Source organism: Hyperoodon ampullatus (assembly GCF_949752795.1).
Source record: "Hyperoodon ampullatus genome assembly, chromosome: 6".
NCBI classification, from domain to species: Eukaryota; Metazoa; Chordata; class Mammalia; order Artiodactyla; family Ziphiidae; genus Hyperoodon; species Hyperoodon ampullatus.
In genome coordinates this window covers 110132981-110145201 of record NC_136919.1, presented here as the reverse complement: position 1 = coordinate 110145201, position 12221 = coordinate 110132981, and the positions used below count along the sequence as shown (strand labels likewise).

At 40.0% G+C, this 12221-nt stretch overlaps 1 protein-coding gene across 1 annotated transcript in view; it reads right to left on the bottom strand.

The window, feature by feature from the left end:
- Nucleotides 1–11972, bottom strand: part of LOC307055085 (contactin-associated protein-like 3) — a gene marked incomplete at both ends in the record, with an annotated part of 178242 nt that extends 166270 nt beyond the window's left edge. The window contains one exon of the mRNA XM_079707030.1: nt 11888–11972. Within this exon, the coding sequence (XP_079563156.1) occupies nt 11888–11972 (85 nt within the window). The remainder of the gene's footprint in view (nt 1–11887) is intronic.
- Nucleotides 11973–12221: the final 249 nt, after the last annotated feature.

The window sequence follows — 12221 nt, the reverse complement described above, 5'->3', positions numbered from 1 at the left end:
TATTTTTAAATATTCTTCTTTTGTAATATTGTCTTAATCTTGCAGTATTAGTGATAATACTTTGAATAATGGAACTACCCAGTATAAATGCCTTTCCCTAAAATTGCTTATCTGATTATTCTACCCAAAGTCATGGACCAAAGTCACATTTCTGTTTTTACACTTGAGATTAACAGGAGCAATAGTAATGGCTAAAGTTCAATGAGGACTTACTATGTTCCAGGCATTATTTATATATATTAATTAATTTAATCTTCATAACATGTCTATGAGATGGGTTATAATTATTACTTATATTTCTGAAGACAAGGAAACTGAGACACAGAAAGGATAAGCAAATTACCCAGGGTCACACAGCTGGCATTAATCAGTGGAAGCAGAAACCTAATCCAAACATTCCTTTCATAACCACTCCACTGCCTGTCTGAGAGTGTGACTCATTATGTTAGTACATCTTGTTGAATTTTATAGTTTCATGCTGTTTGAAGGAGTGCTGCTGGACTCATCTTCATTTATATACCTCCACTGTGCCCTTCTATGTAATTCTGAAAATACAAACAATCTTTGTTTGAAAATAGAGAGTCTTTAAGTGATAGCATGTGCATTATGTCATGCCTTGAGCTAGCTAGTCATAAAACTTCTCAAAGATAATAACAGGTTTTGTTGACAATAATGGCCAGCCATAAACAGACTCAGAAATCCCTCACCCTAGATCAGGGGGTCAAGTCTGCAAGCACAATGGGAGCTTTCACTTGATGTTGAGTTTACTGGACACAGAGTCTATGGTTCTCACTCCCAGAGGCAGCTGTGACCCAAATGAATTTAGCCTCATGGGTGTCAAGGAGACAACTGGACACCTACACTGAAGTGCAATGGCCACCTGTGCACCTGCAAGCCCTCTGCCCTGATGTGCAGTGAGCCTTTCCCACCTGGATTAGATGCTGCTTCAAGTATCAGGTAGACACTATGAACCAGGCTTGTGGAGAATGCCAATTACACACTGCCCCCAGGCACCTCTGTTTCAGGCTCCTCCTGAATATGGAGGCTTGCTGAGATCAGACTTGATCAAGATCTCTCTAGATACAGTCATCTTGCCTAATAATACCTGCCAGAAGGCCTCCTCTTTGCTGCTTGTTGGTCTTCGGTAGTTCCCCTGACACCTGACCTTTTCAAGCTCTCCCTCAGGGCTTCCCAGCAACTCTTAGAATAGGCACCATGCTTTTTATCAAAGCCTTGGGTCAGAAATTATGCCAGGAATTTTCCTACTAGAAGAAAACAAAACACTCAAAATCAGCCAATGGATCCTTCCATGAACAAATCACTTGGCTAGTAGAGAGCTCAGGGATAGTCACATAAAAATTCATTTTTATTAGGCCACCTAAAAAATGATGATAAAATACACAGGAGGATTCTGCAGATATTCTATATACTTTCAAGGTAGCATATTTACAATATATTAATTTCTCCATTTATTTGGTACTTACTGAGTACCATCAGCAAAGCACTGTAGGAACAAAGAAGCGTGATTCTGTTTTCAGGAAGTTTAAAATCTGATTAAGGAGGGAGACATGTAACCAAGCATCTGTTCTATGAAGCCAATAAGAGACTGAAAGCTAGTGCTTTTCATAATAGATGTTAAACTAATTACCTAAATGGATCGTGCATTTTGCTTTCTTGTCAAAGTGATGCGGTCAAAGCACCTGGTCAAGGATCAAGTTGCAATCACTTCCTGGCTCCACCACTGGTCATGAGGGCCACCCTTTCCTGTCACAGTAGCTGGATAAGAGCAGTCACAACACACACAAAACAGTGAAAGTCAGATCTGGGGATCTTGCTGGATGTTTTGGGAAAGAGAATCATTCACCTTTTTACTTATCCAACAAATATGTATTGAGAACACACTGTCTTCCAGGACCATCCCTGTGCTCTGGGGATTAGGAAGTAGGAATAACAACAAAAAAGAAAGAGGAAGTCTCTGCTTTCTTGGAGCTTGAGTTGAGGGAATAAACAAATAAATACATGCTTAGTGCTTCAGGGTAATAAGGACCAAAGTCCAGATAGAGCAAAGCATTCTCTCTATCACTGCGACTAGGAAGGTTGACCTTGGACATGGAGCTACCAAGCAGATTCCTGCCTGAGCATCAAGCTGACACTGGGAAGACAGAGCTGAAAGATGAAGAGAGGCTGATCCCAATGGCACAGGCTCATCTGGATCTAACCTTGCCTGAAATGAAATGATGTGAACCAACAATTCCCAGTTTTGTTTAAGTCACTTGCCAACACCCCAGTCTTTCACACTCCCGTTTCTTATTACTCCACATATAATCAAACATCCATTAAGTCCTGAAAGTGTTCTTTGTGTGCAGTGTCACTTTTTCATTCTCACTGCCATCCTCCCACTTCAGTCCCTCTTACACCTGGGAAATGGAATAACAGTGGAAGACCTCAGGGGGATGGATCCCACAGGAAGTAGTGAAGGAGGAAGAACACCTCTTTGGCTGTCCAAATCCACGTTAAGTCATCCCAGGAAGTCATTTGGCATCACCTCCATCTAAGAAAATGGAGGAAGATGCTCATGGAGGCTCTGGGCATGTTGATGCTGGGGGTTGGGAGGGAGGCCTTGGGAGGGTGGGTAACCCATTCTCATCCCTAGGGAACTGGGATCGTGATTAAGATACAACATATGGGGCTTCCCTGGTGGTGCAGTGGTTGAGAGTCCGCCGGCCGATGCAGGGGACGCGGGTTCATGCCCTGGTCAGGGAAGATCCCACATGCCGCGGGGCGGCTGGGCCTGTGAGCCATGGCCGCTGAGCCTGCGCGTCCGGAGCCTGTGCTCCACAACGGGAGAGGCCACAGCAGTGAGAGGCCCGTGTACCGCAAAAAAAAAAACAACAAACATATGTCTTTTTCATGCTCAAATGCGCAATAGCCTGCAGGATGTATCTTCCCACTGTTTCACCTTGCAGCAATATTCATGAGGAAAAGGAACTTTTCCTAGGCAAACATGCAGCCTATCTTCCAACAAATGAATCCTATCACTTAGAAGAAGAACAAGTGAAATCAGTCCATAGCGATGCAAATCTCCCAAAGATCAGGTTTTCAGGTTTCTTAAAATAAATCAGTAGTTCATCATGACAAAAGAATGGTAAATAAATATGATCCAAAATTTATTCTTATAATCTGGAAATCAATATTATGTTTGTTAACCTTGTACCGTAGCTCAAAATAGATCATTTGACTTACCTCTAATAGGTAATTGACTTGAGATCTGTCAATTCTACTGTGTTCTATGCCAGAAAAAGTATTTTTCAGAAATGTTCCTTGTCACTTTAAGAAAGCAAAGAGTAATTTGACGTTTGCTCCCTTAAACCCTCTTATACATACCTTAACTAAACTCTATTCAACATATCCTCTTTCAGTCCCCCAGTTTTTTTAACTCCTCGCAATGACGGCATGGTTCACACCACAGAAAAGGATGTGCTCTGAAATGTCAAGGCTCACAGGTTTTCTTATCAGAACTTCCATGAATCGGGACTTCCCTGGTGGAGTAGTGGTTAAGAGTCCGCCTGCCAATGCAGGGGACATGGGTTCGATGCCTGGTCCCAGAAGATCCCACATGCCACGAAGCAACTAAGCCCACGCACCACAACTACTGAAGCCCTTGCGCCTAGAGCCCCTGCTCCGAAACAAGAGAAGGCACCTCAATGAGAAGCCCGCGCACCACAACAAAGAGTAACCCCCGCTGGCCGCAACTAGAAGAAGCCCGTAGCCTCAGTGCCGCAATGAAGACCCAACACAGCCAAAAATAAATAAATTAATTAATTAATTAAAAAAAGAAAACTTCCATGAATTAACACAACGTTGCAGAGAAGCCTAAGAATCACAGACACACAGCAGATAGCCAGCTTGATGACATTACACAGCTATTTTTTTCTTTTTATGTTGTATTATTATACTTTTAGTATATAGCAATGTCCTTATTCTCGTTTCTAATCATCAAAGACAAAGCAAATGTAAAGCTACATGACAAATCCTTAATTTTGGTAATCTCCAAACATTTGAACAGATGTCTATAGGAACATATTATTTTTCTTACATCAGCCAAATCTGAGACATTAAAATAGTTAACAGTTCTTAAAATATTTTCTTCCATAATAGTTTATATTAAAATTACTTTCCTTGACCTGAATCAAATTACTGAATTATTTGCTAATGCTAATCAGATTCCCTTTATTATATCTACTCACCTTTAAATCAAAATCCTACCAGCCATTCCTTAGAACTATATTAACAGGAACCAGGACCTGGGAAGGCCTCAGAGGCAGGTTGAGTGCTGCTGGTTCTAAAGGTGGCTGCATACCAATATCCTAGAACACAAAACACCTCCGACACGTGAAGGCAATAGCTTCAACTGGGGTTCAACTGGATCAGGGCAGATGTCTTTGTATTTTCTGATGGCTCACATGCTCAGAAATCCAAAGTGGAGAATATCCATTCTGCATGGTAACAAGTAAGAAATAGCTCAATCCCACATAACTGGATTGTCACCTAATCCAATCTGTGCCTCTCTTACAACTATTGACAGTGGTTTTTAATTCCTTCAGCAGGTCTCTCTACCCAACCAGCCTCCCTTAAGACACACAAACATGCATACACACACAGCGTTCATTCTGCCACTTCTCCCACCAATTCACCACTCCGAGAAAGAGTGTATTTAGCTTAACTTTATCAAGCTCTTTGGTTGCCTGAGGATTTATAAACGTTAAAATAAAAACTAATTACAACCTTGAGAACTGCAGGTGGCACCTGGTCTTATGTCTCAAGGCAGCAGGTTGCTCCTGCATTCATCCAAGCAGCAATGTCACTGCTTGCTCCTAAGCTCCAGAGAAACCCTCTTTTGGGTCTTGAACACCCCAAGTAATGAGATGCTACTGAAACGAACATGTGGGGACCCTAGGTCTACACTACAGCGTTAAGTGGCTTCTGAGGTTATCAAAACTGCCACGGATTCCAAACAAGGTTCACCAGCCCCTTCCTCCCACAGTGGTCCAGTGAACACATGGCATAAAAATTCCTTCTCCACAGGTGACAGCCACTAAGGCCAGAAATGGAACCACAGCTGATACAACTTAGGAACACATAAATGTAAATATCTGATGCACCATTTACCATATCCCTAAAATGACACATCCAAAAGTACCATATTTGCCAGTTAAAAAAACAAATATTTTTAAGTTTCTCTCCATGAGTAGCTATAACCAGCACATCCTCCATGAGTATCTTTTCCTAATGTACTACCGAGGAAAAATTTAATAAAAGCCATAGCCTAGATAAAATATATCATTTTTTCATTTGTGATTAACAGCCTTGGAGGGAGGTTTTTTTTAAAACTGGACCATTAAATGGGCATATATTTAAATAAAAATTATATAGTTTCTAACTTTACTCAAAATTTCAAGTACTTTATGTTTCAATTCTATTTCAAATCAGTACATTGAAAATACCCACTACCTGGAAACTAAGGAGAATAATTTTATTTTTTATTGCTAGCCAGACTCCCTATATTATTATTGAAAAGTATAGCTTCTAATGAACCAGAAAGGAAATTTATTGTAAAGCAACACTCAAACTAAGCACATGTATTATCACACAAGGTTATGTGTACACCTACCAGACATGTGCAATCTCTATGTCAAAGCATTATTTTCAAAAAGTTAAAAACACAACACGTACAAATATAGAACAAATGCATGCCAAAGAATCATAAACTCATTAATGACTAATCCAGTAAAAGAGCATTTTGAGAAACTGGGAATTTACAGGCATTTATGGAAGAACCGTTAGAACGAGATTGCTAGGTTACGTAAAAACTGATCAATGTCCTTTGTAGTTACCATATGTCCCTGAAAAAAAAAAAAAAGAAATCATCAATTTCAGCATCTAAACTCCAATCAAATAGTAAATGACCAAATCAGACATGGGTGCATTCTTCTAGGTAATTAAACAATCATGTGGGCCTATTAAACAATGTTCCTGCAATAATGTCAACAGGTCACTCTATCATACCCTCTCCTTTTTTAACTTTTTATTTTACATTGGAGTATAGTTGATTTACAATGTTGTGTTAGTTTTTACAGTATTTACAAGTTGTGTATTAGCACACAGATTTTAACCTTATGCCATAGAACTCAAACTGGAAAAAACAAGTATGATATTTTGAAGGAACGTTATTACATACGGTTTACTGCCTCTCAGAAATAGGTAGACATAAATAATTCAGTTTTTAAAAGTTATTCAATACGATACAACAGAGCCTAAAGCAATCAGCACCGCAGCGGGCCCCAGGTAGGCAGATAGGAGTGGGAACACTTTGGAAGTTGCTCTGAAGAACTTTGTATGTTGAAGCCAAGCCTTTAAAGGCTCTGAAAAGTAAGTGGGGAGAAGATCCAGAGGTTAATTTCATATTGGTTTTTCAGGATTAGAATTAGAATTGCAGGTAAACCCTGGATCTATTCATTCCAAATTGTTTGAACTCTTTTATACTTTTATAAGTATACTTGTATATTCAAATTCTGATTTTGATTTAAAGGGAAAAATTCAGATTTGTTCAGTTAATTGAGATTTTCATTAGTGAATGTGTCCTTTATTTAGTACTTTTGAATGATTTGGGGTTTTTTTTTTCCAAATCAGCTCAAAGGAGCAGACATTCTTGAGCTCCAGTCTTCTCCCCAGAACAGGCTTTCAGGCGTGGGAGGGTCACTGATAATGTGTCTTTAGGGTCATTTTGTTTGTTTGTTTGCTTAAAGAGTCTCCCCCAGTTGCATAAGCTTCAGGAACCTCACAGCTCTAGCCTTGCCTGTCACTCTGTGTTGATAGTCACATGGACTTTGTAAGTTTTTTGGAGAAAAAAGTGTTGTTGTTTTCCCTAAATTTTCAAAAATATTCTGACCTCAGTGTTTCTGGGAAGTTTATTCAAATATGATTTTTTTAAAAACACGGTCCGTTTACCAGTTTGTTGAAGACTCTTTCCAAAAAGTCCAAGCTCCAGTGCTTACTAAATACTTCTCTCTATATTCTATGCTCATTCTCCCCAACATGTTTCACTGAATCACGAATGGATTCCCCATTCACCTGCTCCAGGGGCACATCCTCTGATAGGCTCCCTCCCTAAACCAAGGAACATATTACATATGGTCTAATGCCTTTCAGATATAGGCAGACATAAATAATTCAATCTAAATATCAACCAAAATACTGACATTTTCTTATTCAGATTGTATCTCTTCTTCCTCCCCAAAGATCTGAAAATTCATAAAGAAACAGTAGATTCACAGGGATAATCCTGATTAACTTGGAGGATTCGACTCACTCTAGAAAACCACTGGCACACTACTGAGGAAAAAAGAAGCCTGCACCAATTAAAACAGTAGCAGGATTTTAGTCCATATTACTCAAGGTGAAAACTTCTTTATGGACTGTATTGTCTTAGCACACATGGCATTACTTGAGATTGACTGTGCTCACATAGCAATATAATATGTTGATGACACTTAGCAAATAATTACAAAGAATCTCTGCCCATTGAAATGACAAGAGTTCTGACAAACAATATCCTTGAGAAGAGACATATGATAAAAACACTATTAGACAGTCACCTAAATCAATTCTCACGATTTTATACTTCTTAGCAGTTGTAGCATTATGTTCAGTTCCTCCATTCTGCAATGCAGATATTTTTATACCAAATTCTTAAGGTTAATCATGTTATTGGGTTAGGATAATTTATACAACAAGTGTCTCACTATTATACTATGTATGTTATTATTATTATTATTTTTTTTTTGTGTGTGTGGTACGCGGGCCTCTCCCTGCTGTGGCCTCTCCCATTGCAGAGCACAGGCTCCGGACGCACAGGCTCAGTGGCCATGGCTCACGGGCCCAGCCGCTCCGCGGCATGTGGGATCCTCCCGGATTGGGGCACGAACCCGTGTCCCCTGCATCGGCAGGCGGACTCTCAACCACTGCGCCACCAGGGAAGCCCTATGTATGTTATTTTTATTTTAAAAGAATAATATTGTGTGATAATATCTATTAGAGGATCATATTAATAAACTTTCATTAAAGATGATACAGTAACACTTTAGCACATAAGGGGCCATTACTCCAGTGAAGAAAGGATTCAAATCTGATACAAATCTTCAAATTCAGGTGCTAATATATTTGCCTAGATCAAGCACTAGGTATTACATGAAGATCACATGTTTGTCTCTCATGTTGGCCAACAAAATGGGCTTGATCTGCTCTCCCAACCAAGGGCAGAGACCTCTCATATATATTCAGGACGTAACAGGGAAGAGACATTGTTGGATAAAAACAAATCGTGATTACCACTCCTAGAACAGTGATTCAAGTTGTGTGCCCCACCTGCAGTGGGCCAGAAATACATCTTTTATTCTCACAACAAGAAGGGCACCTTTGACAGGGGAAGGAAACAAAAGGAGACTTCTAGAGAAAATTACAAGTACTGAGATTTAACAAGGTGCGGATGAGTGTGTAACACTCACTAAATTGAACCCCTGCATCTATAAATGTCATCATTTACATCAAATAATCACCATCAACAGCGGCTGAAATGTCGAACACTGGCTTCAGTCCTTTTCAGAGACTTCAGTCCTTTTTCTATTCACTGGGGAGTAGTGTTGGGGGGACAGCAGCTACTAGCTGTAGCTTGTACTTCACTTATATGGGGAAAATAATTCAGCTGTAAATTCCAATTGTGTTGCTCCTTAATCGGGAAAGAGTGAACATTACTCCTCAAAGTGACATGCGATCCAGGAGACAGATTTACAACACTAAATATGCAATCAAAATATTGACATTTTCTTATTCAGATTATATCTCTTCTTCCTCCCCCCAAAAAAGATCTGAAAGTTCATAAACAAATAGTAGATTCACAGGGATAATCCTAAAACAGAGAGCTATTGCCCTCTTCCACTTGTGGCTCATGGTAGGAAGTGAGCAAACCAACCACTGTCTGCACAACAACTTCTGGAAAACAGCACTCTAACTTGGAATCTATATTCTAACTTTCCTCTTGCGTTCCATTTAAGAGGATAACCCCATTAGAATAACACTTTCATCTTGACTAAATACGAAGAGTTCTAGAAGGCAGACCAAGTAGAGGTGCACAATTTTTAAATATCAGGTCCTAGGCCATATTTTAGAGGATGCTGTCCATTCAACTTGTTTTATCTTCAAAAAGACAGAGAATAAGAGAAAAAAAAAAAAAAAGCCCATGTTTTCAGCTATTTAGAAACATTACTCTCGCCCTGTGTAGACTCCTCCGGACTTAAAATTTCCCATTAATTATAAAGATTCATGTCAAAACATGGATAATTTCTGAGATGTCAAATGTTTCAACCAAGTTCTGTATGAGAGTATGTCTTATGCCAGAACCTCACCCAGGTTGACCCCCCGTCTGACTAATTTACTACTGAGAACCAGTTGTAAATAGAGGAAAAATGTCACTGTATCCTCTTGGGGAGAAGATCTTTAACTTTTTAAAAACTTACATACAGTTTTCATTATTTTATCAGGGCTCAAGAATATTTCATTTTTGTTAGTTTTAAAGTCTTGTCTGAAAAGATTACTTGAGTTCTTAAAACACTTCTTAGGAGTAAAAGGTTAGCGATCAAAACACTTGAGCAAATGCTGATGTTCGTGATTTCTTGTTGGTAGCCTAAATCCCATCCTGCTGGCAAAGTCCTCTTTAGAATTTCTCAAATGATGGGACAGGACTAAAAGAACCCTCTACCTTGATTTATGTAGTAACAAATTTCAAATATGGGTTTGAAATACCTTGCTTGTATATACATCTACACATACAAACACCTCCCAAATATTCGAGAGTTAAGGAAAAACCCAATTGGTCAAATTAGCTAATCTAGACTATAATAAGATTCATTCACCATTACTTCTACTGCTACAAAGGATACTGTCAAATGAGATTAGCAAGCAATTATCAAACACAGTTTGTGTAGCCTCTATGAATCTGTAAGTCTGCAAAGACATTTAAATATATACTTGACACTTGGACAACTATAATAGCCATCTTTGTGGTGATCAAGGACTCTAACAATAGTATCTAAAATGTTCTTAGCCATGCAAATTTACATAGGTACTTTTAACTTACTTAACTTTTAGTAAGAGTACTAAACACATCTAAATAAAACAGAGGCTGAAAAGTGAAAACTAGCATTGACAATTGAAGAGTCAGCCGGAGACCCAGACGAACTGAGCTTAGAGATATATCCAATTCAGAAAAGGATATCTGCCTGGATATTCAGACACGGAGCACCTCAGAGCATGTGACTCTTAAAAAAGATGCTCAGTATGAAGAACATGATACCTCTGTGGATTTCAGGGAATAAAATACAAACAAAAAATAAAGAAATATCAAAATAACTGATCTTGCAATATCCTGTAATCACAACTAAGGAGACAAGAAAGGCAGCACAGCACTCTTCTTCTAAGGGAAGGATTTTTGAAGCCATATTTCTTTTAAGTAAGAATGACCTCTGGTGACTTTTTAATTGCACCTCAGTGTACTATGTTAAATTATTCTATAATTCTTTTATACTAGCAAATCATTTAGTACTAGTCATTTTTAATTTCTTAGCAAAATGATAAATGCTTTACTGCAGGACCTAAGGATTTCATGTAAATGCCCCCATTTTAATTAATTCATGGAAATTGTGCCCACAGCTAAATTAAAATTCTGTCTGAAACACGCGACAGTATTTTCTTAAAGGAGACTAAGGCTCATTTTCAGGAGTGGCTCATATAACATGGCATTAAATGAGCTGATACTACATGATGACAACACAAACTTATCACAGCCTCGGGGCATATATGGATGAATGCTGGAAGGGTAACTATTTGTACAAAATGCTTTTCACTTTAGCACAAACTTCCTGGTAAGGACAGAGTTCCCCAGCCCACCTCACCCCCAGATAAAACTGGATACCCAGCAGCAAGGTCGGTTTCTAACATGCCTACTTGCACTTTCTTGAAATGCATAATAGCTTGCCTTACTCCCTACAACCTGATTTTTAAAAAATTCTTGAGGGGGATGGGGTGTGGATGTAGGACTAAGGGGACTTTCTTAAAATCCCTCAAGGAAAGAAAAGCCCTATGATGGAGATTTCAATCTGAATAACACTTCGAAAACTTTTTCTGATTTCCAGATTAAAATGCCTTGAGGTCCGCTGAATCAATCTGGCTAGCATCTTTAGATCAGACTCACATTGCCAGCCCAGAACTGAGAGGTTAATACATCTTCACTGAACCAACAAAATCAGAAACACAGCACATCACAATATACAAGCATGTGCACTTGCAAATGAACCTGAATGGCAGGTTATGTTTTTCCTTTAAGCAAAAGCCTTCTACTTCTGAGGGGTCTATCCTTCTCGTAATTCTGGGGACTCTCCAGGTTTGCCGCCTGGGCTCTGCTGCGGAGCCTGCCCGCCAATGCAGCGCCCGAGTTCTTGGTACCCGATTCCGCAGGGCGCCAACTGCAAACATCTACGCTAATGCAGGACACGGCCAGGTCGGCCAGCGATTTCCTTTCTGACATAAATCCTGCAAAATGTATTCATAGTAAAAAGAAATAAATGACATATTGGCATGCTCTTCTCTCCTCACCTCCTGCTATTCTCGCTCTGGTCTCTCTCCGCCTCAATATTCTCATGCTAATTTTAGGTTTTACTAGAACTTGAGCTTTCTCAATAAATATTCAAAACAACAGCACACCGACAAAATTTTTTTTAAAAAAACACGAATTCTAGGTTGTCAGTATAAGTTTTAAAAGATTTGCTGTACTCACAAGTATTCCCTGCTGCTAATGTACTCCAGGGCTGGGCAGACAAAAGAAAGAGCATCCTGAGACAGGCTCCCGTGGCGGGGTCCATGTTCACAGTCGCCGGTGCTCCCCACCCCAAAACCCACGGTGTCCAGACAGCTGCTCTGAGCCGGGGTCTGCAAGCTCCCTCCCGCTCGGGGTAGCCAGCGCTCCCTCCTCCCGGCTCGGCGAACCCGCGCAGCCGGCGGGGCGGGAGCCCCAGCCTGCAGCCACACCCCCACCCCCACCCGTTCCCGCCGCGCTGCGAGCTCCACGCGTCCCGGGCGCTCCTGGCGGTGGCGGGAGGAAGTGCGAGTCA